Consider the following 26,758-nt stretch of genomic DNA (forward strand, 5'->3'; position numbering starts at 1 on the left):
AGTTTTTGACCACATATCGCCTTTATCAGGGTAAACAATGAAATTAATGCAGTAGTAGCATAGCATAGCTAATGTTGCTACTTTTAGCTATTATTAGCGAGAGGCTAATAAACACACAAATTCACACTATTGCTATCCGTTTCATTGCATGCATGATACTCAGAGACACTGACACGACGGCATACTTTTATTTTTTGTCCTTTTCTCTTATTATTTCCTTCTTTTCCTGAACTTTTTAGACCTTTTATTTTCCATCCTGTCTTCTGCTTCTGCATGATGCGCTGTACGGTTTTAGCTAGCTACAATTTGTTGGAACGAGAGCATAAACCGCCCCTGGAAATAATATAGAAAATGGAAAAGATAGAATAAAACAGCCCCACCATCCTTAAGACGAAACCATGAAGAAAGAACTAAATCTAAATAAAATATCATGAAGTATATCAATGAATAAGTGGACGTGATGAGCAGATTAATTCACTTAAGCTTCTAACACACCCACCCAGGTTCCACCCATTGTTGTCTGGTACTCTTAATTAATAAGATTAATTTAATATTTACTCATCTCTCATGCTAAAGAGGAACATGAATGCAAAACAAGGTTAAAAACACACAATGACACCAAGTAAAAACTTGGAAATCTGGAAAGTAAACAGGACAAAAACAGAATCGAACACAACGGACCGAAGAATAGAACAGAATACAAAGGATGAAGGTTAAACTAAACTAAAGCAGAACATGGAACAAAGTGATGATGACAGTCAGAAAACTAAAGGCCAAGATGCTAAAAGGTCAAAGAAAAATTAGAATAAAAAAAAACATGAATTTAAACCCCACAAAGGAACCAAAAATCCACAAACCCGAACACTTGGTACATTCCTGCTAACATGTGAAAACCAGGAGAGAAAACACAACATTTATCCGTCATCTTCCTCTTATCTGAGGTCGGGTCAGAACCAGCAGGTCCAGCAGGGAAACCATCCATCCATCTCTCCTCAGCAACACTATCCAGCTCCTCCTGGGGGATCCTGAAGTGTTCCCAGGTTGGATGGGATGTATAATCCCTCCAGTGGGTTCTGGTTCTGACCCGGGCCCCTGGATGGTGGAGCTTTTCGGACCCGTCCCCTTCCGGCTCTTCAATATTTTCTAATAATGAGCCCAATCTCTAAGGCTGGGCCCAGCCTCCCTCTGAAGGAAACAACGACCTCATTCTTTGGGTCAGAACCCAGATCTGTGACCACAGGTGAGGAAGAACAAAGATGGAGCAGTTGCTAGGTTACATGGAGTTGGAGGGAGGAGCCAAACTCAGGCAAAAAACTTGATTTATTACAAAAAGGCAAGAAGAAAAAGTATAATAATCTTAAACTGTGAAAACAAAACAAGACCAGACTAAGAAAAACCAAGAGGCAAAACCTGACCTGACAAAACTGTGAACAAGAACCATGGAGTAAGGTGAGGATTCTGCTCTGAGTGAAACCTGGAAGCTAAGTTCTGTGATTAGTGATGAGCTGCAGCTGTGGAACAGAACCAGGAGACTCGAGTGAAACTTAACGTGACAGAAATTAACCCAGAAACCTGAAAACAAGACAAAACATAATCAAAACCGGACAGCAGGAACCTGAAAGCTTCTCCTTCCTTATCCAGGACCTCATTCTTTGGGTCAGAACCCAGATCTGTGAGCTCAGGTGAGGGTTGGAACAAAGATGGAGCAGGAACCTGAAAGCTTCTCCTTCCGGCTCAGCTTCACCAAACGGACCGGAGCAGCGCCCTCATTACTGCTGACGAAGCCCCGATCCGTCTGTCCATCTCTGATCCAACTCACCATCACTGAGAACCAGGTCCAGACGGTTTATTTTCCAGTGACTCTGCTTCCCTGATGTCTTCTTTTATATCATCATGTTGCATTTCAGGCTGCTGTAACAGAAGATAATACGTGTCTGAGTGTATAATACTTATTATAATATGTATTATCCTCACATAACAAACACATTTTACAGTAAAGAGGACGTCAGCTGGCATAGAGACTCATTCCTTTTTATCATTAGTGTTTTTAGCATTAATAACACTCAGAGAAACTCAGAGAAACTCAGTAAAACTCAGAAAAACTCAGTGAAACTCAGAAAAACTCAGTGAAACTCAGTGAAACTCAGAAAAACTCAGTGAAACTCAGGAAAACTCAGGAAAACTCAGAGAAACTCAGTAAAACTCAGAGAAACTCAGTAAAACTCAGTAAAACTCAGTAAAACTCAGAAAAACTCAGTAAAACTCAGAAAAACTCAGAGAAACTCAGAAAAACTCAGTGAAACTCAGAAAAACTCAGTAAAACTCAGTAAAACTCAGTAAAACTCAGTAAAACTCAGAAAAACTCAGTGAAACTCAGAAAAACTCAGTAAAACTCAGAAAAACTCAGAGAAACTCAGTAAAACTCAGAGAAACTCAGAGAAACTCAGTAAAACTCAGTGAAACTCAGAAAAACTCAGAAAAACTCAGTGAAACTCAGTGAAACTCAGAAAAACTCAGAGAAACTCAGAGAAACTCAGTAAAACTCAGTAAAACTCAGAGAAACTCAGTAAAACTCAGTAAAACTCAGAGAAACTCAGAAAAACTCAGTAAAACTCAGAGAAACTCAGTAAAACTCAGTGAAACTCAGAAAAACTCAGTGAAACTCAGTGAAACTCAGAAAAACTCAGAGAAACTCAGAGAAACTCAGTAAAACTCAGAGAAACTCACTGAAACGCAGTAAAATGCAGAGAAACTCAGAGAAACTCAGTAAAACTCAGAGAAACTCAGAAAAACTCAGTAAAACTCAGTAAAACTCAGAGAAACTCAGAGAAACTCAGAAAAACTCAGAGAAACTCAGTAAAACTCAGAGAAACTCAGAGAAACTCAGTAAAACTCAGAAAAACTCAGAGAAACTCAGAAAAACTCAGTAAAACTCAGAGAAACTCACTGAAACGCAGTAAAATGCAGAGAAACTCAGAGAAACTCAGTAAAACTCAGAGAAACTCAGAAAAACTCAGTAAAACTCAGTAAAACTCAGAGAAACTCAGAGAAACTCAGAAAAACTCAGAGAAACTCAGTAAAACTCAGAGAAACTCAGAGAAACTCAGTAAAACTCAGAAAAACTCAGAGAAACTCAGAAAAACTCAGTAAAACTCAGAGAAACTCAGTAAAACTCAGAGAAACTCAGAAAAACTCAGAGAAACTCAGTAAAACTCAGAAAAACTCAGCGAAACGCATCGTTTCTGAGTAAAAAGCTGCAGGTTAAACATTGCTTTTGTTGTGTTGTGAAACCACTTGTTTCTTTCCTCGTCTTTCCTGATCCTGTTTCTATAGAAATACATTTTTCAGGACAAAGCGGTGCTTTCAGCTCCAACACTGAACATTAACCAGCTACATCCTGGTTCATGCAACCTGGCCTATTTCTTATTTCTTTTTCCTCCACATTTGTTTGTCTTACGTTAACCTGCCGGGGATTGTCTGGTTTGCAAGTGTTTGCACAAAGTTAGGATCCTTATTTGCACGTAATAAAGGACTTAATATCTCACCTATTATGGATGATATTGTTTTATTAAACCAGGCGTTTGGTCTTTGTTGTGCAGGGAAATAAAGTTAAAAGAGGAAAACATCTGTATGTGTGCAGCTGTTGGGTTGATCCCTGGTTTAATGCTCATCAATCAGTAGGTTCTTTAAAGTAAATATGGGCTCATTTCCCTGTTCTTTGATTCATTTCATTTTCTCAGTAATTTCCCTGTTGCATGTGCACAGGTCTCCGTGCACACGTTTCCGTGCACGTGGACGCTGCGTATAAAGGTCCTGTGGTGGGCTGTGGGGGTAGATCCTCCTCCTGCACAGAGCAGCATCAGGTACTATGACCTCACAGCGATGGATGCTCGCTCTCTGCCTTTCTCTGGCCTCAGGTACGACCGATTATTTATGCTTTTGAATATGAAAAATACACAGATATGTTGAATCTTCCAATCAGAAAAAGCAATGTTTGCAAAGCTTAAGATGCTGTAAAAGTATCAGGGTTTTCTGTTGATTAGTTTTATATTTCTGATGCATTTCATTCATTTATGTTCTTTGCTACATTTTGTTAATGCTTACCTTCATATTCTCACAGTAAGACTCTGATGCTCTGTTATTCATGTGGTATTTTTGTATTTTTTTTTGTATAGTTTCTTATTAAATTCACTGTCAAAGCTTCAGTCCTTGTACCTGAGCATTTTAATATAATTTAATCTTTGAAATTGTCTTCAGCAACAGTTCTGCAGCTTTCTGAAGGTCTTTCAGAGTTTTTCTTTGGACATTTTCTGCTTTTTCCCTCATTTTCAGTCCAGTTTTTTCTTTGTTCAGCCACTTAACTCTGAGCTTTGAAGCATTCAGGCAGAAAAAAGGCTCCTAACTCAAGGGATGAACCAGTGTTGTGTCGACACAGAACAGACAACTTAGCAAAGAAGCCATTTTAAACTGGATCTTTAGGCACTTTGTTACAAAGACACATCATTTGTTCCCATTTCTTTAGCTGCATCTATGAAAAACAGCAAAGAAAACACAGTTTGACAGACAGAAAATAGGATTTCTGCAGCAACAAGGTGATTCCCAAAGAGCTATTAGCTGAAAACTTGGCATATCTCAGCATGGTGTGCAGTGTGTCCTTAAAACATTTGAGGAAACTGGACAAGTGGAGGACAAAAGAAGAAGTGTCAGGCCTAAAAAACTATCTACAGCAGATGAACAGGATCTGAAAGTGATGTCCTTAAGAAAGAGGAAAAAATCCAGCTGTGACCTGACAGGACCTGAGAGATGCATCTGGACCTTCAGCTGATCCATCTACTGTTGGCCCAAGCCTCATCAGAAATGGGCTCCATGGAAGGGTGGCTGTCAAGAAGCCGTTCTTAAGGAAGGGAAACAGGGAGAAAAGGCTGAGCTGTGCCAAATGACACAAGAAGTGGACTGAAAATCAGTGGCAACAGGTCTTATGGAGGGATGAATCCTCCCCAGAGCCCGGACCTCAACATTATTGAAGCAGTGTGGGATCATCTGACAGAGAACGGAACAAAAGGCAGCCCACATCCAAAGAAGAGCTTTGGGATGTCCTTCAAGAAGCCAGGAGAACTATTCCTGAAGACTCCTTAAAGAAATGACAGAAAGCTCGTCTCAGAGGGTTCAGGCTGTGTTGGAGAATAAAGGAGCTCAGACCAGAGATTCACTTTAAAGCTGCTGAGAACTGATAAAAAAACTCTGTTTCTGCCTCAGATTCTGGGTTTATATTTAATCATGTTTCAGTGAATCCCTGCAGCTGTTTCCTGTTTCAGTGGTGGCTGAAGACCTTTGCTCAGCACTATTTTATTTTACTCTGTATATCCAGAATCAATCATTACTTACTGCTAAGTCACTGTTCTTGTCTCATAGTGTTTGGGACGAGTGAATCTGGGGCAACGGCAGAATCTCAGAGATGTGAGTATCAGTCAGTGCTGGAGCAGGATTTCATGGGTCCAAATGATCGTGTTCCTTTGTTGCTTCATTGCTAAATGTAAAAACCGTGGTCCATCATGTGATCAGACACTTGCAGGACATTTGGCAGCGGCGTCTTCCAGCTTTTCAACGGTTCGGCTTTCTACTTTCGCTCCAACTGCCCGTTCACCCTCATGCGCTTCACCCACAACCGGGTCGAATGTGACATCACCGTGCAGCGAGGGGACGGCGGTTTGCTGGACAAAGTCGAGATCATCATCAACAAAGTCCGGACCATTCTGCTGAATGGAAGCATCCTGGTGGAGAAGAAAAGGTTTGGCCTCATGTCCCAGTCTGATCCAGTTTCAGCTCATAACTTCCTCATTGATTCAAACTTTATACCAGATCAGGGTCAGTTGATTATTAGCTTCGACTCTGGGACAGTACATTACCAGATGTGTGTTTTTTTAATGAACTCAAGTTAAAAACTCACAGCACAGGTGCTGCTGCAGGCCCTTAGACTCCAAGGTGACTTACAGGCTGTGTAATATTTCACCACCGACCCGTTTCTCTGCAGCGTTTCCCTCCCCTACGACCACACCTACCAGCACATATTTCATTACGGCATCTACACCAGACTGAGAAGTGCGCTGCTTCCTCTGACCGTCACCTGGCACAATGTGCCGGGAAGAATCGACACTCTTTGGGTGAGCGTGGAAACGCACTCGCAGGAACGCCACATATCGCACCCCACACCTGCTGATGTTTCTGAACCATGTGTTTTTAAGGTGGAGCTGGAGCAGGAGCTGAGCTCTGACATGACTGGACTGTGTGGGAACCACAACGTCTGGGGTACGACTTCAAAGGACGAAAAGGCTGCGTTATCGTTCAAAAAACATCACGTTCTTATGACTCACAGCTGTCATTATTACCCAGAATTAGGCACATAAGTGAATCTTATCTGTAAATTAAGTTTAATTCATCTTTCAGTCACATTTCATGTTGTAGTTTTGTAAAATTTCCACGTTTATCCACCATTTTTGCCTAAAAATTTACTTTTTTGCCTAAAAATGTAAATTTTTGCCTATAAAATTTACTTTTTTTGCCTAAAAATTTACATTTTTGCCTAAAAATTTACATTTTTGCCTAAAAATTTACATTTTTGCCTAAAAATTTACATTTTTGGCTAAAAATTTACATTTTTGCCTAAAAATGTACTTTTTTTCCCCAAAAATTTACTTTTTTTGCCTAAAAATTTACATTTTTGCCTAAAAATGTACATTTTTGCTTAAAAATTTACTTTTTTTGCCTAAAAATTTACTTTTTTTTGCCTAAAAATTTACTTTTTTTTGCCTAAAAATTTACTTTTTTTTGCCTAAAAATTTACTTTTTTTGCCTAAAAATTTACTTTTTTTGCCTAAAAATTTACTTTTTTTGCCTAAAAATTTACTTTTTTTTGCCTAAAAATTTACTTTTTTTTGCCTAAAAATTTACTTTTTTTTGCCTAAAAATTTACTTTTTTTGCCTAAAAATTTACTTTTTTTGCCTAAAAATTTACATTTTTTGCCTAAAAATTTTCTTTTTTTGCCTAAAAATTTACATTTTTGCCTAAAAATTGACATTTTTCCCCAAAAATGTACTTTTTTTGCCTAAAAATTTACATTTTTGCCTAAAAATGTACTTTTTTTGCCTAAAAAATGTACATTTTTGCCTAAAAATGTACATTTTTGCCTAAAAATGTACTTTTTGGCGACATTAGGCAGCAGGGAGCAGCTGATCTCAGAGAGCATGATCCCTGAGGACACATGTCAAATACGAGATTCTACCTTCACTTCTAATCCGGTAAGACTCGGCTGTATTTATATATTTTAAAGGCCTTTAATCACATCCTATAAATCTAATCCAAACTCAAACGTTTCCTCTGATAATATCTGCAGGTTTGTGGGAAATTCTTCTCACACGCATTTGAATGTCTGAGAGCCAAAACGCACCAATACATCCAGCTCTGTGAGGAGAACATTTACAGCTATGAAAGCAGCAAATACATCGGCTGTGCTTTCTTCAAAGAGGTCGCCCTGCAGTGTGGGGCTGACAGCCAAGTTTGGGAAACGTGGAGGTCTTTGACCGGATGTGGTTGGTGCTTTTCTTCAGGAACATTCCCTCAGTTTAACTAACATTTTCTTTATTTGGCGTCACTCGGTGTGATTTGCTTCTGTGTGCAGATGAACCCGAGTGTCCTGGAGACCTGGTTTACGTGGAGCAGGGAGCTGCCTTTATTCCCAGCTGCTCCAACCCAAACCCCAGATTCTCCAGCCAGGAAATGATTAGCTCGTGTGTTTGCCCAAGTGGTGAGAACTGTCAAACTGCAGGGTTCAACCCTTTGCCATGTAAGCCTGCTGCTCATTTGCTTGTTTATTCGCCTGAACGTGGAAAGTTTACCTCACTATGTTGCAGGTGAGGTGCTTAACGATCACGGAGATGGATTCCACTGTGTGAGTAGGTCCAGCTGCTGCTGTGTGTTCAATGACAGGATCTATTTAAGTGGAGACCGACGCAGCACCAAGTGTCAGTCATGGTAAGTGAGCAGAAACCTGCAAACCGTTAGAATATTAGTGGTAAATGAACCAAGCAGTTCCTGCTCTTCATATTTGGCTTTGAGAAAATCTACAGACAATACAAACAAGTATGTTTTAAACTTATCTAATACATAATACCCTTGTTTTTCTTAACTGGCTACTGAAATTTCCATTTCCTTTAAGATTCTCATCATAATCCTACATTGGGAAATATCCTAATAACTAAATAGGAGTAATTTTTTGGAGATTGATAGTAAAAAATGGGTTTTAAGATGTCTTTAACTTGGAGATACACCTCGATATCATCCAAATTCTAATGCTAAAAAGTCTGAAAGGTCTTTTTTTACTAAATCAAAACACATGAATTACATATTTTGTGAAAAATAACTTCTTACTTTCAACTTTACTATGTTAAAAAAAGAATATTCTAAAACCTAAAAATCTACATACTTTGTGCCTATTTATAGCATTATGTTGAATTAAGGGTTTGCTAGCTTGCATGATTGCTAGCACTAGCTGCTAGCAAGTCGCTAACATGCTAACACGGGTTATTGATCTTCCTCTTGGGAATTTGTGTCAATTAAAATTATAACTTTGATTTAATAAAATGTTTCAGTGTGTTAAACTAAATTCAGTTCATGATGGGGAAAAAAAACTGGCATATAAGTTTTAAAAGGGCCTCAAACGTCCCGTCATTTCGACACTTTTTTCCTCCCATTGTCGGAACGACCGTATGTTTTATTTTTTATTAACATCCCACCATTCCCTTTAATAGCCTATTAAAGCCTATTTTTTTTAACTAACTAACTTCAATAATCTTTTATCAAAATCCCCTGAAATTTCAAATGTCAAAGTACAAATATTAACGTAAATCGGGCGTCTGAAACATGTCAGATTAAGCAGAAATAGTATTAGTGACCCGTCACAGCAGCCCAGGCTGGCATCATCCAACATTAATAACCCAGGATCATCATTATCTTTATTAGTTTTAGATCAATAAGTGAACAGTGTTTGTCGCTCCTTTTTGTGTAATAAACTATTTGAATATCACTGATTTGCTTTTGGAGTGCGTTATATCTCAGTTATATGAAATTTAATGACGTTTTTAAAGACATCTGCAGACGTCTTAAAACGTGTAAAATGCATGAACAGAAAGAAGGGACCGTCACCTGTTGAGTAACGCTCATTTCCTTACATGGAAAGCCTGCCGCCCATTTAAAAAAGTTAAGCTAACTTTAGCTCATGCAGGTAAATGACCAGCAAATGACCGAGAAATCAAAATATATGCTTTCTCTGTTCAGCTGAGCATAAAAATATTGGCTGAAACCATTTTCAAATCTTTGAGTTCTATTTTTATTTTCATCTTTTTGGGGGAATTGAAGTTCAAAATGGGCTCAAAAACATTTTGTTGGCCTATGTAAACACTGAAAAGTCATAAGCAGACTTTTTCCAAAGGTTTTTTGATGTAGAATTTGTTCTTTTGTTGTTTTCCTGCCACTAAAAGAAAAACAAATGACTAAAACAATTCATATTGGCCACAAGCCAAATTATTTTCCTCAGCATTTGCACTGATTGGCTGAGAATTTGAAAATCCCTAAAAGTTTCTACGGGGCAGGAAATGACAGATAAAACTTACCTCATTGATCACTTTCATTACATATTAAGCCCGAGTTTAAGCTTTTCTGACACCTCGACTGAGAACATCCTCTTTGGAGGGTTACGGTACCGACTTTCCACAACCTTAATGTTAATTTCACCTAAAAAAGAAGAAGATACAGCTTTAAGTCTTTATTTCTGTCCTCAGTTTGTGTGACGGTGGGAGGTGGCACTGCTCTGAAAACTCCTGCCCTGACAGATGCCTCATCGAAGGACAGTTTGTAACAACATTTGATGGAAAACAATATGCAGTTCCTGGTAAATGCACGTACTTGGCCTCACAGGTACACTTCCCCGCACATTGTGACACTTTAACCCCGTGGTTTTTAATTATATAAATCACACAAATGTCTCTGACGATTTTCAGGGCCTCGACTGGACGATAAAAATAGAGTTTTCTGAAAAAGAAGCATCGTTGAGAACAGTTACGCTGCAGCTTTTTAAGGTAAAAACAGTTGACTTGACTGAATACTTCAGTGATGTTGAGTAAGAGGAGAATAACTGTACATTTACTCTGGTATGTGCAGGAAATATATACATTTACAAAGAGCATGGTCAAGTTTGGAGCCCAGGAAATCCCTGAGCTTCATCAGTCTGGTAAGAAGAAGAAGAAGAAACTGGGCTGAAGAATCGTACCTTTAGGATAGTTTGGTTTGCAAACTATAAAATCACTTACCAATCGCTCTCATTCGTCAGATCACGCCCTCGTTTTCTGGCAGTCCTCAATGTACGTTCAAGTCCACACATCTGTTGGGATGAAGATCCAAGTCCAGGTGTTTCCTGAAATCCAGCTTTACATAACCCCACCAAGGAACCACACCGGCACGATCTCAGGTTTGGGGCTAAAATGCATCACACCAGCCTCTTTAATGTGGTTTTCACTCTCAGAGTAAGATTCTGCTGGATCATGGCTGCAAAAATGTCCTCTTTTGTCATGACTTTGCTCAGAATGGAGCCTCCATTCACCAACCTTCATTTGTCCCGTTTCACTGCTCCACAGAGGTCCAAAATAAGCTCAGAGACGTTTGAAATGCAGGTTCTACAGCTCGGTAACATTGTGCAGTCTCCTCTTTTTGCTCCATGTTGTTGGTCATAAACATGACAAATTATGACCCTTTTGTCTTTCCATAGGTTGTGTCACATGAGAAGTTCAGCTCTGAAGTTAACTGCATTTCGTATTTTCTACAGTTGGATTCATTTACCGTCGGACTCTCTTTCAGGTCTTTGTGGCAACAACAACAACGACACCAATGATGACTTCACCACCAGCAGCGGCATCGTGGAGAACTCAGCGAAGCATTTTGCCATGTCCTGGAGTTTGGGAGCTTGCTCAAGAAATATCCCGACGCCTTGCATCAACACCGATAACGGTACCAATTATTGATTAAAAATGTACATATAATATATATAAATACTTGGATGACTTCTACAGAACAGGGATGAGAATTAAATAGTCAAGACGTAGACCATAGATCACATTCTAGTTAATAATCTAGTTTTCAAAACCGTTTGATTTGATCGTCTCGTGTATTTCTGCAGAAATATTTGCAGATGAAAAGTGCTCAGTGTTGAATAACCCGACTGGGATATTTGCAAAGTGCCATGGTTTCATTCCAACTGATCAACACCACACAGTAAGAACGAGTATCTGAATATGTTCTTAAGTTAAAGGGGAACTCCGGTGTTTTTAAACCTTATTTCTGGCCCTAAAATGCGTTCATCTACTCACCAAGAACAGTTTGGTGAAAGTCGGCGTCCTTCGGAAGATATTTAGATAACTGGAGATCCATATAACGGAGTGAACGGGGCTTAGAGGATGCAGCCTCTAAATAAGGCATTATCTGTCTTTATTTCACCAATACTTTAAGAAGAATGAATGAATGAACGTGTGCTATAGCTCTGTTAGCTCAGAGCTGCTGTGTTGTTGTTATTGGCGGCTATCGGGGGCTTTTAAAGGGCTTTCTACACACTGGATGATGTCATCGCCGCCCGCCGCTGCAGCTCAGCTCATTCACTCCAGTAAGAACGTCCATCTTACTCAAAGTCGTCGTTCACATTGTCTAAATCTGATAAATATCCTGCCATGTTGCACAAAACTATCAGCAGCAAACTCTGTGTGAAGTTAGCCGACTGTCACAGAGCACGGAGTGAATAAACTGTGCTGCAGGGGGGCGTGTGGATGAAGTGGTCCCAGTAGAGTGCCTGTGTAGAAATCCCTCCGTTAGCTCTCCTATAGCTGCAAGTAGCCACATAACAGCAGCTATGAGCTAACAGAGCTATGAGCTAACAGCAGCTATGAGCTAACAGCAGCTATGAGCTAACAGCAGCTATGAGCTAACAGAGCTATAGCACACGTTCATTCATTCATTCTTCTTAAAGTATTGGTGAAATAAAGACAGATAATGCCTTATTTAGAGGCTGCATCCTCTAAGCCCCGTTCACTCCGTTATATGGATCTCCAGTTATCTAAATATCTTCCGAAGGACGCCGACTTTCACCAAACTGTTCTCAGTGAGAAGATGAACGTATTTCATGCCAGAAATAAGGTTTAAAAACACCGGAGTTCCCCTTGAATGTGTTCCTGATGATCATCAGTGACCTGTTCACTGTCTCCAGGCTTGCATCCAGAGAACCTGCAACTGTGGCACGAATCTGCTGCAGTGCTTGTGTGTTGCTCTGGAAAACTACGCCAAAGCCTGCATCAGTCTGGGTGTTGATCTCGGTGACTGGAGGAAGGCCGCCAACTGCTGTGAGTTCAGCGTTTCATCACCGGACTGACAATCATGGATCAAATGACACGAGATAAAAGCTTGAAATTATGTTAATTCGTTAGTTTTTTGAAGCATAAAATACACATAAGTCTGTTAAAGTATGAATGTGAGTCACAAATTTGTGTTGCAGCCCTGAAATGTCCAAAGAACCAAGAGTTCTTCTATGAGCTTGCGGCCTGTAACCGTACCTGCCGCTCGCTGGCTGGTCCCGACCCTCGCTGCGAGCTGGAGGAAGATCCGGTGGAGGGCTGTGGCTGCACAGAAGGAACCCACCTGAATGAAGGCCAGGTCTGCACCCCTAAGGCCCAATGTGTGTGTCACCACCGTGGAGGTGCTGCCCCGCCCGGGCCTGTCATCATCGATGGGCAACAGTGGTGAGTTTATCATGGCACAGGTGCACATCACCTGCAGCGTATGATGATGTCAGAGCTTTAGCTTCACATCTCAAACCCATTTTCTTTGTGTTTTCAAGCCTTTGTGAGAATGGAGCGCTGCACTGCTCCGAGGACTGTGGTAAACAGGCTTTTTACGTTAATTAAACACAATTTGGAGCCGTACGTCCAGCACAGCGATTAAGGAATAACGCTCTCATCCTGTTGAAACAGGCTGCAGAAACGGGAAGGTTTGTGTTCAGTGCTCAGAGAACCCAGTGAACACAGCTCAGAAAACCTGCGACAGCCTCAGCAAACCATTGGTGGGTGTGATGTGCACATGAACATGGCTCACCATCATCTGTGTTGCCATAGGCGACTAACAAGCTTTCAGATTAACGATATAGACTGTTTATGACTGTATTTATTACTTTAGTGCTGACAGAATGAACATACAGCTCCCTGCATTTAATTTTTCCACTTTAATTTGAAGTAATTTCCAGTTCCATCATCTAGATAAACTCCTTTTAAACACGCTCCCATCTTTCTCTGAGCCTCACGCTGATTAAAGGCTGTATGTTACGCAATGAAAATGATTTTTCTTTGAGAACTGAGGATAAGTTTTTTTCGTCTTTTCATAACATTTTGACAGTTATTAGCCCTAAAAGACGTCCCTCTGCTGTGATTTCCAGGGTTTAAACGTGACCTGTGAGAGTGGCTGCTACTGCCCAAACGGCCAGTACGAGGATCACCATGGAAACTGTGTTTCCAGAGACAACTGTAGCTGTGTGTACAGTGGCAGAGTATTCAGAGCAGGACAGCAAGTCAGAAGCAACTGTAAAACATGGTAAAACACTCTACCTGTTCATGCAAAATGTTGGCTTCATGGGTAAAAGATACCAGAGATTTGTCTCTCCCAGCATCTGTGGTCGGGGCCAGTGGTCCTGCAACGATGAGCTGTGTCCTGGGAAGTGTCAGGTTTATGGAAACGGACATTACCAGACTTTTGACTCGAAGTGGTATCGCTTTGATGGACACTGTCAGTACACGCTTGTAGAGGTGAGACCCTTTGGGGGCCCATTATGTGGCGGGGGCAGACAGTCTGAGTCATTTAAAAGCTGGTGAACCGGCTCATCACAACACTTTGCTTCACTGCTCATTCGTTTCAGGACCTTGGCGGCACCTTCTCCGTCAGAGTGGAGAGCGTTCCCTGCTGTGATGAGGCTCTCACCTGCTCTCGTTCCATCGTCATGGACCTCCAGGTGGACGGCTTTTTGGTTTTAAACTGATTCCTCACCCCACACTTTTGTTAGGATGATTTCCAGCAGGACAATGTTTACTTCGAGGACTGAAACCGCCAAAAAAACTGCACTTATTTGGATTCAGACAGTTTCAGTCCTCCTCAGTTTAGATGCTCATGCACCATAAAAGCTCAACTTCAGCTGATAGAAGAAAATGTCTCCCGTTAAGGGTGAAGTCACCCTGCTGCTGAGCGACATGAAGGTGACCAGACGCCTCCAGAAGGGTTGGATTCAGGTGCAGGATCCACTTTACACCACACACACTGTGGGGCTCTACATCATCATCTCAGTGCCCAGCAAAGGTCTGACTCTCATTTGGGACAAACACACCAGGATCACCGTGGAGCTGGATGTTTCCTGGAGGGTGAGTGATGCAGGAAGATGATCCACGAGGTGAGGTGGATTTCTCAAAGGTTTCTTTGGTGCAATCATAGAAATAATTGATCATCCTTTCCTCCAGAACAAAGTCGGCGGCCTCTGTGGGAATTTTGATTCCAGTGAGATGAATGATCTACAGACAAAGGGCTCAGAAGGTGACTTCTCATTCTTCTACGAAGCAGTAAAATGCTGTCATCGTTGTTTGAATTAAACCTGAACAATGTTTTGCAGGGGTAAGCAGTTCACTGGCGTTTGGCAACAGCTGGAAGGCCGCCAGTCCTCCCTGCTCCGATGTGACCTCGGAGATATTTCCTTGTGAACGCAACTCCTACTGTTTGGCCTGGGCCCAGCGGCGCTGCATGATCCTCACAGGAGACACGTTCAAAGACTGTCAAGTGAAGGTAAAAAACCCAGAAAGCATTCACAAACAAACCCCTGAGAGAGTCTACTGGATGTTAGGAAGGAGGACTATATATCTAGGGTATATACCCCAAGAATGGCAACAGAAAGAGGATCTTTATTGCCCCCCAGGTGGATCCGGAGCCCTACTACCACGCCTGTGTGCAGGAGTCTTGCAGCTGCGAGTTTGAAGGGAAGTTCCTGGGTTTCTGCACAGCCGTGGCGGCCTACGCGAAGGCCTGCAGTGACCAGGATGCCTGCATAAACTGGAGGACACCCGATTTGTGTCGTAAGTTTGGAGCCTTTTAATCTAGACTTAAACCAGTGTTTTCCGCTGCCAAGACCTGTTTTTATGAAATCTGCTCAAATGTTATGGGAAAAAAGTGACCAAAAGGTTTCCATGTTGACTACTTTCTTGATAAAATTACACGAGACACATGAAAATCCCCTGCATGAAAGGTATTACCTCCAGTAGGGGTCCTTAGGCAAGACCCCCTTACCCTACCTGCCTACCTGTAAGTCGCTTTGGATAAAAGCAGTGACGGCTTGTGGTGACATTGAATGGGTCGGCTAATGTATTATAAAAGCCAAGTAGTTCTATTTCAACATAAAAGGTGTCCTGTTAGAAAGTTAAAACTATCACAACAGCACGGGCCTTTTCAACAAACCACCAAAACACTATTTAGAAGAATGCACTGATGGAAAATAGACCATCTACCATCTCTCTGGAAATACAAATACTTTCACACCATAAAAGGTTTTAAAAGAGGTCAACCCAGACTTATAGCCTATTGCAATTAGCTTTGGAACACAATGATCCAAACATCAGCACAAAACTAAAATAGTAACTCCAGAAAAACACTCCAGAAAGACGTTAAGAGAGCCTTAAAAGAAATACTCCACAAAATGTTCCATCTGTGTGACATGAATGGTGGGGGTCTACCTTATCTGAAGAGAAGCTTCAAGAGGCTAGTTAGCCGTTAGCTTTTCTAACGTTAGCCGTTAGCCTTTCTAACGTTAGCCGTTAGCTTTTCTAACGTTAGCTGTTAGCCTTTCTAACGTTAGCTGTTAGCCTTTCTAACGTTAGCCGTTAGCCTTTCTCTCAAACCAAGTTACACAAAAGCTACGATTCTGGCGCTTTTCTTTCTGTGTAATTTGGATCTCCTTTGGATGATGTGCCCCTACTTTTTTCACCTGAGGACATTGAAGAAAACGGATTCGAAAGTAAATAATCCACTTCGTTAACGGCGATGCCGGCAATTGTCAAAGTTTCGCCCTGCAAACGTAATCAAGTAGAGTCGTCTGTGATTGGCCCAAATGAGCCGCAAATGGAGGGGGCGGGGCTTGCAACCTGTCACTCAAATGTTGAAGAAAAGTCAAGTGTAACTGAGCTGCTTCGCTTGGCCTGTAGATAATTAGCCCGTTTTCACCGATTTCATGGGTTTCAGTTCAGATTTTGCTCTGCCTCTGATAAAAAATTAAAAAACAATTTGTTTAAAGTTTTTATTGAATTATTTACATGTTATATTCTCATTTTTTATTGAATAATGTAGGGAGGGCTGAGCCCTGTTAGCCCAATTATACCAGCCGTCCCTGGATAAAAGCGTCTGCTAAAATGCATAAACATGAAAGAATTCTATCATGTTTCAGTGAAGCTGTTCGTTAACAAAATCATTTCCACTTCAGCGGTCTACTGTGATTACTACAACGAGCAGGGCCAGTGCAGCTGGCACTACGAACCCTGTGGCAGCGTGCCGACCTGCGGAAAAGGCAACTCGCTGACCCACAAGCTCGAAGGTAACCGAGCATTCGGAGTTTGAATTAAATGATTAAACCCGTTCATTTTGGGTCTGACTGATGCAGACAAAGACAAAATATTAAAATGGGAATTATAAATTATTCTTGGTAAAGGCTGTTACCCAAGATGTCCAGAGGAGGCGCCATACTATGATGAGAACACCGGGGAATGTACCAGACTGATGAACTGCAGCTGCTATTACAATGATACAGTTTATCCACCTGGAGATCTGGAGACAACAAACCCTTTTCCATGGTAAGTTCCCCATTAAAAACTATTTATTTTAATATAAACTATTTAAGTGTTGCCAAAAAGATAACTTTAGTTGGTTTATTAACATGATTTTTTCCATTAACTCTTCATTCATCCAGTCGCTGTGAAAATGGAAAAATTTACTGCAGTGAGTATGAAAAAATACCCAAAATATGATTTAACTATTTAGTAAAATGTAAAATAAAGTATTAAAGGATGTTCTGTACAACATCAACTACAGCTCCACCTACTACAACAATGCCCACCACCACCTTTACACCATCAACTACAGCTACAACAACTCCAACAATGCCCACCACCACCTTTACACCATCAACTACAGCTACAACAATGCCCACCACCACCTTTACACCATCAACTACAGCTACAACAATGCCCACCACCACCTTTACACCATCAACTACAGCTACAACAATGCCCACCACCACCTCTACACCATCAACTACAGCTACAACAACTCCAACAATGCCCACCACCACCTCTACACCATCAACTACAGCTACAACAACTCCAACAATGCCCACCACCACCTCTACACCATCAACTACAACTACAACAATGCCCACCACCACCTTTACACCATCAACTACAGCTACAACAATGCCGCCCACCACCACCTCTACACCATCAACTACAGCTACAACAACTACAACAATGCCCACCACCACCTTTACACCATCAACTACAGCTACAACAACTCCAACAAGTCCCACCACCACCTTTACACCATCAACTACAGCTACAACAAGTCCCACCACCACCTTTACACCATCAACTACACCTACAACAATGCCCACCATCACCTCTACACCATCAGCTACAGCTACAACAATGCCCACCATCACCTCTACACCATCAACTACAGCTACAACAATGCCCACCATCACCTCTACACCATCAACTACAGCTACAACAACGCCCACCACCACCTCTACACCATCAACTACAGCTACAACAACTCCAACAAGTCCCACCACCACCTCTACACCATCAACTACAGCTACAACAATACCCACCACCACCTCCACACCATCAACTACAGCTACAACAACTCCAACAATGCCCACCACCACCTTTACACCATCAACTACAGCTACAACAATGCCCACCACCACCTCTACACCATCAACTACAGCTACAACAACTCCAACAAGTCCCACCACCACCTCTACACCATCAACTACAGCTACAACAATACCCACCACCACCTCCACACCATCAACTACAGCTACAACAATGCCCACCATCACCTCTACACCATCAACTACAGCTACAACAACGCCCACCATCACCTCTACACCATCAACTACAGCTACAACAATGCCCACCATCACCTTTACACCATCAACTACAGCTACAACAACTCCAACAATGCCCACCACCACCTTTACACCATCAACTACAGCTACAACAACGCCCACCACCACCTTTACACCATCAACTACAGCTACAACAAGTCCCACCACCACCTCTACACCATCAACTACAGCTACAACAATGCCCACCACCACCTCTACACCATCAACTACAGCTACAACAACTCCAACAATGCCCACCATCACCTCTACACCATCAACTACAACAATGCCCACCACCACCTCTACACCATCAACTACAGCTACAACAAGTCCCACCACCACCTCTACACCATCAACTACAGCTACATCAAGTCCCACCACCACCTCTACACCATCAACTACAGCTACAACAGTTCAGTCCACCACACCAGGTTGCAACTGTAAAGACCTGAAGATGAAAAAAGACTACAGGTGTGGGGACACATGGACCGAGGACTGCTTCCATAAGAGTTGTGTAGGTGGGAATATAACGCTGACCTCAGTGGACTGTCCAGAGGTTACAGTTCCCAGCTGCCCCAGAGGGAAAATGTCAAAGGTCACAGATGGATGCTGTGAAACATGGAAGTGTGACTGTGAGTGTACACATATTTAACTTTTCCAACACTTATTTCATTCTGACAGTAACATTTTACAGTAAATTAGACAATTTTATCTCTATAGAAAACCAGCAGCATTGTGCCAGAGTCACTGTGGTAAATTCTAGTTGCTTGACTTGATACTTTTAACTTTTTAACTCTTTTTTTGCAACGTTCCCAGGTCACTGTGAGCTTTATGGGGACCCCCACTACATCTCTTTCCAAGGTGTAACCTTTGATTTCCTGGAAGATTGCACGTACATTCTGGTAGAGGAGCGGTCACCACATCATTATCTGACCATTGCAGTGGACAACTTCTACTGTATGCCAGACCTCAGAGGCTCTTGTGCTAAAAGCATCATCCTGTATTATAAGAACGACATCGCGACACTCAGTATCTCAGATGATTTCGCAGTACAGGTAGGATGTTTATTTTGTTTATAGTTTTTTAGCACTGCCACAGCCAATCGATTTCTTTCAAATATACAAATGTAAGACAATGGTTTGATGTGATCTTCCTTAGGCTACGGTGAACAATATGACCATACAGCCACCATATGAAGCGAATGGGTTGAGTTTTAAAACCACAGGATACGAAGTGTCCATCCATCTCCCAGAAATCCGCTCTTATGTGTCCCTCTCTCCATTTTACGCCCTGGAGATCAGTCTGGCCATGGAGCACTTCCTCAACAACACCCAGGGACAATGTGGTAGGTTGTGGAAGGAAAAATGAATGCATATGCGTCTTAACAGGTTTCTCATTTATAGTCTAGCTGTTAGCTTAAAGATGAGCACAGGGTGGATCGATACAATCCAGCGGCTCGCTTTCTCTGGCTGCATTTTAGAGTGTATTACTGTGGTATATCTGTGCACATTTGGGACTTTTATGTCTCTCAATCTGATGCTAATATCAAATGTTAAATAAATGTTAAATCTATAAAGCTCTGAATGGTCCAAAATGCATCAGTGACCTCCTGACCCACTATGAACCTCCCAGACCCCTCAGGTCATCTGGATCCGGTTCTTTATCAGTTCCCAGAGTCAGAACCAGACCTGGAGAAGCTGCATTCAGCTTCTATGCTCCACATGTCTGGAACAAACTCCCAGAAAGCCTCAGATCAGCTGAAACTCTCAGGATTTAAGTCCAGGTTGAAGAAACATCTATTTTCAGCTGCATTTGAATAAGCTTGAGTTTCAAAACAGAATCATATTCTAACTCCTGATTTTATCTTTCATATATATAATTTTTCTGATTTTATCTATTGTTCTTATTTCTTTCTTTTGTTTAAATTTTAAATCCTGCTTTTTATTTTTTATTTCTTCTGTTTTAATGTCTCTGTAAAGCACTTTGAATCACCTTGTTGTTGAATTGTACAAATAAACTTGCCTTGCCTTAAATACAGACTTAGCAAGAATGCTCACGATCTCCTGCTAACGCTACTGTCATATTTAGCAGTTTTAACAAAAATAATACAGTTTTTGGCCAAGTTCAGACATAAAATGGTCTCTGTTATAGTCGCTCTGCCCTGCTAATTATCAGGGATGAGATGTGGACGGAGCAGCTTCTCCTATGGGAAGGAATGACTTCCGTTGGTCTTAGATCTGCAGTTTTTACACATAAAAAAGATTTAAGTGACACTGAAGGCAAAGGAAAAACCCAAAAAGCACAATATGTCACAGTATATTGTCACATAGTTGCATTTTGACTGCGTAAAATCCTCATTTTGAGGTCAGAGAGGTGCAGGATGTCCCTCCTGTGTTCAAATAAGTTCACTTTGAAGTATCAAAGTAAATTGATTGGATTGGATCTGATTCGGTCTTTGTGGCGCGCCCCGTCCTACCTTCCAGGTGTGTGCGGTGGAGCCTCGTGCATCCGTTCAGGAGGACACATCGAGGACGACAGCTGCTGTGATAAGACCGCGTATGACTGGGTGTATCCTGACCCTCTGAAGCCAGCCTGTCTTTCTGCACCAAGAGACGTTCCATGTGGAGCTTCTCCACCCACAAGCACACCTCCACCCTGCTCTCCGAGCCCACTCTGTGAACTGCTCCTCCACCCGTAAGGTTCACAGACGACTGTACCTTCCTGTTGTGTCTGTAACTAAACATTAAACAACCCGTCTTTCCCCAGAGTGTTTGAAATTTGCAGCAGATACGTGGATCTGAGTCTTATAAAGAGGAGCTGTGAGTTTGACTCGTGCAGCAGCCAAAATGCTTCCTGTTCTTCTCTGGAACAAGCTGCTGGGCAATGTGGCGGTTTCTGCATCGACTGGAGAGGGCTGACGAATGGACGCTGTGGTAGGCACCTTATTTTTCACGTGTCTTAATATATTCATTTTCTATTGGATGACACAGTTAAGTGTCCTTGGATATATTTCAGATGTGCCCTGTAGAGAAGGACTGGTTTTCAGAGAGTGTCGTACAAAACTGGATGACTTCTGCCACGGAGGGTTTGGATCTTTACTTTTCCTAAATGATGTCCTCGTGTGAAGGTTTTTAGGATGTTAACGGCCTCTTTTTCCTCTGCTTTGATTGATCAGAGAGGTTCATGCTGGAGCCTCCCTTGAAAAGGTCAGCGCAGGCTGCTTCTGTCCACACGGCCTCGTCAGGTCACAGATTCACTCAGAAACTTGTGTGAAAGACTGCGAATGTGAGTAAATGATCTGCTTTATGATCTTTCTTGAGTGGGGAAATGCAGAAGTAAGTTTTCTCTTCTTTCCCCGCAGACTGCATCGGACCGCTGGGGGAAACGAAGCTGGTGAGTATTTTTTCATCAGATCAGAGCTCAGCTCACCGTTAAAAACATTAAAATATGAAAATCTAAACTATCAAAGAATATTCTTATTAGATCTTCCTTCATGCAACTCATCTTGAAACTGATGGCAGCAACAAATTAGGGAAAAGCTGCAATGGGAGGCGTTCCAACTATATAAGATCAGTTGGTGACAGGGAGCACCTAAGAGAGGCAGAGTCTCTCACAGCTTCAGCAATCTACAAAAAACTGCGTCCGATGAGAACCAGAATAATGTTCCTCGGGATAAAATTGTGAAGACTTTGAATATTCCATCATCTACAGAACATATTATCATAAAAAGCTTCAAAGCACATCAGTCCTGGATGTCTGTGACCAGAGTCGGCTCCGAACCAGGCGGTCGCCTGGGGCACCATCTGCTGGAGGGACGCAAACATTTAATTCTCAAAGTGGGAAAAAAAAATTCTACTTGAAGATACGAATAATAAATTTCAACCCATCCAACAGACTAACTGAATGTACAAGAGACAAAAACCAAAGCTTAAACTTAACTTAAAGCTCCATCAGATGCAGGTTAAATGCTCCATCAGATGCAGCTTAAAGCTCCATCAGATGCAGGTTAAAGCTCCATCAGATGCAGCTTAAAGCTCCGTCAGATGCAGCTTAAAGCTCCGTCAGATGCAGCTTAAAGCTCCGTCAGATGCAGCTTAAAGCTCCGTCAGATGCAGGTTAAAGCTCCGTCAGATGCAGCTTAAAGCTCCATCAGATGCAGCTTAAAGCTCCATCAGATGCAGGTTAAAGCTCCATCAGATGCAGGTTAAAGCTCCGTCAGATGCAGCTTAAAGAAGCCACATGTGAACATGATCCAGGACCAAAGCTGATTTAAGATGGACTGAGGTAGAGTGGGAAACTGTTCTGGGGTCAGATGGATCAGAACCTGAAGCTGCAGCCTCCAGACTAAAGAGGAGAGGCACCATCCAGCTGGTTATCAGCTCTCAGTTCCACTGCCTCTGGAACTGGAAACCTGCACATCTGGAAAGGCTCCATCGAAGCTGAAAGCTGTAAACAGGTGTTACAGCAACATCTGCAGCTTCTCCAGCTGCTGCAGTCCAGATGTTTCACCAGCTGAGATAAATAAGAAGAGGTGGATGCTACACTGTGGGAAACATGAACCTGTCCCAGCTTTTATGGGACATGTTGCTGCCGTCAGATTCAAGCTGATATTTCTTTTTAAAACCGATCCTTCTTCTGTTTCCCAGCCTGGTGATGTGTGGCAGTCCAGCTGCCACCTGTGCAGGTGTAACCCCCAGACGCTGACCGTGGACTGTTCAGAAAACACAGGGACATTGACCAGGAGCCAAAATGACATTTTGGTCAACAACTCCTGCTGTTCTCGCGGGATCTTTAGTAAGAACTGTTGCTTTGGCTTAAACTTTATCTTTGGAGCTTTCATACAACATTCATAGAGCTGTTCAGTCATCCCAGTTATGACTCAACACCAGATGATTTATCTCAGATATATCAACATTAATCCAGTTTACTATCATTACCTTCAACAAGTGAAAGAATGCAACGTAATAACCTTAAAGCAGCATTCAACAAGTTATTTTTAGTGGAGTTTCCTTCATTACTGGGCTGAGCGGCTAGCGTTAGCTTCAGCAGCTGTACGTTTAGTCGACTCTTAACGACATGCTGCAGTAGATCCTTTTCTAGCTAATTAATTAGAACTAAACGGCCTCATCCAGGTAAATTATCTGTGCTTCAGTCATGTGATTTATTTTCTTTGGCAGCGATGACTCAAACTCCCATAATTCCATGCTATAGCTCAGGTTTAAAAGTCTATTTCTTTGTTATTTTTCAGAAGAGGAGACCTGCAGTTATGATGGAGAGACGTACAAGGTGTGTTGTGTTTTTATTCTCATAATAAATCATCTAAATGAGTCACCATGTCGATCAGAGTCTGATTATCTCATCTCTCAGGTGGGAGACAGCTGGACAGATCCTGCCCTTCCCTGCAGTTCATTCAACTGCACCGAAGAGGGGATTAAAACCGAGACAAGAGTGTGTCCCACAGAGAGCTGCTTGGAGGTACAGAAACGCTATAATACGATGCCACTAATACTGTAATCATTGATTTTACAGCATTTTACTGTATAACACACATGGATAAAACTGTTACCATAGAAACAAAATGTACCACAAAGACAGATTTTAATTAAAGTCACTAGTTCCAGCAGCGTTCTCGGCAGGATGTTAGCTTACTCCTGTCACCCATGTATGAAGCATCCTGGGTTTGACTCCACAAACATGCAGAAAATCAGTTTCCCACATAACTCAGATCAAAATACTTTGCACTGCGATGCTGTACCTTCAGGAGAAGGAGAGGGACTGACCTTTATTCTGAAAGTCACACAAATAACACCCTTGGAACTCACTCTGAGGGGCTCGTTAGAGTTGATTTTATCGTAAAAAAAGAGCCAGAACTAAACAACCATCAACTAAACTGGATGTTAAAGTAGAGCCAAACGGCGAGGAGCTGACAAAGGAGAGCTGAGGATGCCAAACAGGGGTCTGAGGACATCTACTGGTGAGGTTGAGACATTACAGAATAAACTGGGAAGTGCAGAGCTGAGGCAGGACAAAGGAAACAAGCAGGGAATAAACACTGAAAAGGCCCCTGAAACCAAACCACTCTGACATGTTTGAGCTGCACACAGCTGACCATGAACCATGTGAATCTGCTTCCAGGAAGACAGAGTTTGGGATGAGCAACACTGCTGCTTTACATGTAAGTCACATTAAAACTAAACAAATGCTGATAGTTTGTCACATCGACTCCTTTTGATTTGACCTTTGGTTTAAACTCTGTTGCACCACCAGGTGACCAGAGCTGTGCTCCCAAAGTGTCCAGCATGAACATCACGGTCGCCGGCTGCAGCGCCGTCATACAGGTGCCTGTGTGTCGGGGTCAATGTGTGTCTCAGCCCAGGTGAGAGCAAACCCATCTGTTCAGTTACCGCTCACCTTTTATGGGCTTTCCCGCCGTCATCCTCCCATCTGTGGTCCTCACTCCAACAGGGCGATGATACGAGGAGAGCTGCATGTGGAGCAGGAGTGCAGGTGCTGCCAGGAACGGCGTTCAGAGAAGAGATTTATGGATCTGCCATGCTTCGGTCTCCCCGCCAGACGATACACCTACAAGCATGTGACCAGCTGTGAATGTAGAGCCTGTGGCTAAAAAAGGCCAGAAAGCATGAAAAAATAATGTTTCCGTTACGCTTTCAGATCTAAATCTAATCTATTCAAATGTAATCTCTGACTTTATGCAATGTCTCCTCTGTATCTCTGACAGCTCAACTGTTAAAACAATTTAACTTTAGATGTCCAACAGGCTCCCTTCATCTGAGGCGTCCCTGAATAATTACCGTATTTTCTGCACCTAAAAGCCTTAAATTTTCACAAAAATCAGCCGTGTGCCATATAATTAAATCTGTCAGGATACCGCCATTTTGAATTTACCGCGGGGAGCATTCATCGGGGCATTAAGCCCCTCCGCATCACTCACCGCTCTCCTTTCTCGCCGCTCACCGCCACGTTCAGTTTAGCCGCCTCTTAGCTCTCCTACATTGGAAATAAATGGCAACCGGCCACTTCTGCTCCTCGCTTTGCGTTGGATGTGAATCCAGAGTCAGGCGGATCTCAGCCATTCACTCTTGTTGTATGGAGCTCATACTTAGCGACCGAATCGTGTCATTAATGCTTCTGCCCATGTCCCAGTGAGTCTGTTCTTCAGTCTGAGATGGATGATGCAGACCGATGTGCAGTTTATAAGTTTATAAAGTGTAAAAACTGACACAGGGACATAAACACATGCACTATGTGTGCTGGCAGCGATAAACCAATCAGAAAACATTAGGTAATACGTGCGCCTTATAGTCAGGTGCCACTTATAGTCAGGTGCGCCTTATAGTCAGGTGCGCCTTATAGTCAGGCCTTATAGTGCACACGATACGGTACTCTTTGCATACTTCTCGACCAACGTGTGCACTGGCAGCTTTTCTTTCATAATCTCCTGACCAAGAGCTCATCTTCAGGAAGTACGAGACGCTGTTTCCCCACTTTTATCCATTCTAAACCCTTCAGGTTTCCACAGAAACCACCAAAATTGTGTTAAAAAATCATCCCATTTCCACCTAAAGCTAACAGAACTAATGAGAAATGTCACCGTTGACGTAGTCTTGATGGAGGCCTGCTGCAGGTGAGCTACTGTAAGCACTTAGTCTCCATAAAAAGTAAATTATGAGGCCATTAGGTAACTTGGAGTCAAAGGACGTGTTCGTAAACCCTATAAAACCATCGAGCCTGAACTTCAGGGTCATTTATCACCAGTGACTCCACTTTTAACTGAACTGACGTGTTTGTTCTGGTCAGAAAGATATTGCTCTTGATTCTTCCTTTATTCCAATAAACCTCTTCCTGAAGCATAATCTGTGGCTTCTGTGTATCTGTCACACGTTTTTAAATCTCTTTCATTTAAGACACAAAGAATGACATTTGGACTCGTTTTCAAAGTGGAATTCAGTCTGATTCGGACCAACTTGGTTTTATAGCAGCAATGTTGAACCTTTTATGGGTGATTCGTTACTAAAGAGACAGACTGGACACCTCCTGTCACCTTGTTTATGCTAAATGTCTCGATTCATAGCTGCAGAAAAAGGGAAGAAAGAGGCAGGACTTACAGGAGGCTGAAGACCATCATGTGAAGAGAATCCATCATAAAGAAACAAAAAGCTGCTGCTGAGCAGGAACCAGAGGCAACAAAACCTGGAGAAAACATCCTGGGGGAGGTGATTTCAAACGATGAGCAGGTGAAGCGATCAGTCACCGAGAAGCAGGTGTGATTCGGGGCGTTAACGGGTCAGAACACATCTCTAATAAATTAAACAGGGAAGGTAACTAAAGTAAAGAAAGAAAAAGGAGCGTTCACAAAGAAATAAACCAGGACCAAGTGTTTGAGGAGCAAATACGAGCAGATGAACTCCAGTTTGTCAACAGATTAGCAGGAATTTCCCTCTAAAATGGATAACTGAGGAATC

The 26,758-nt window shown here is 42.1% G+C and overlaps 1 protein-coding gene across 1 annotated transcript; it reads left to right on the plus strand.

Moving 5' to 3' along the window:
* Nucleotides 1-3,868: 3,868 nt before the first annotated feature.
* LOC140282791 (mucin-5B-like) lies at nt 3,869-24,931 on the plus strand. Its single transcript, XM_072377352.1, has 43 exons — nt 3,869-3,917; nt 5,413-5,457; nt 5,563-5,788; nt 6,032-6,167; nt 6,249-6,306; nt 7,214-7,296; nt 7,392-7,587; nt 7,677-7,802; nt 7,909-8,029; nt 9,835-9,970; nt 10,054-10,131; nt 10,214-10,283; nt 10,383-10,520; nt 10,907-11,056; nt 11,226-11,320; nt 12,303-12,435; nt 12,588-12,831; nt 12,930-12,970; nt 13,063-13,151; nt 13,521-13,675; nt 13,749-13,887; nt 13,998-14,090; nt 14,299-14,493; nt 14,590-14,662; nt 14,739-14,908; nt 15,039-15,195; nt 16,593-16,703; nt 16,818-16,959; nt 17,198-17,683; nt 17,727-18,907; nt 19,092-19,330; nt 19,434-19,620; nt 20,759-20,969; nt 21,042-21,208; nt 21,291-21,360; nt 21,451-21,560; nt 21,637-21,668; nt 22,922-23,069; nt 23,524-23,561; nt 23,643-23,750; nt 24,411-24,450; nt 24,543-24,651; nt 24,741-24,931. The coding sequence occupies exons 1-43, from the start codon at nt 3,869-3,871 to the stop codon at nt 24,898-24,900; spliced, it is 6,735 nt and encodes a 2,244-aa protein (XP_072233453.1). The 3' UTR covers nt 24,901-24,931.
* Nucleotides 24,932-26,758: the final 1,827 nt, after the last annotated feature.

Source organism: Leuresthes tenuis, unplaced genomic scaffold (genome assembly GCF_036924035.1).
Source record: "Leuresthes tenuis unplaced genomic scaffold, fLeuTen1.0.hap1 SCAF_23, whole genome shotgun sequence".
NCBI lineage: Eukaryota > Metazoa > Chordata > Actinopteri > Atheriniformes > Atherinopsidae > Leuresthes > Leuresthes tenuis.

What these genes read in the sequence shown, in the direction of transcription:
- LOC140282791 (XM_072377352.1), top strand. Translation starts at nt 3,869, where the DNA reads ATGACCTCACAGCGATGGATGCTCGCTCTCTGCCTTTCTCTGGCCTCA. An exon ending in ATCCTGGTGGAGAAGAAAAG is followed by an intron (nt 5,789 to 6,031) that starts GTTTGGCCTCAT and finishes GTTTCTCTGCAG; the next exon opens with CGTTTCCCTCCCCTACGACC. An exon ending in GCTGACCCACAAGCTCGAAG is followed by an intron (nt 16,704 to 16,817) that starts GTAACCGAGCAT and finishes TTCTTGGTAAAG; the next exon opens with GCTGTTACCCAAGATGTCCA.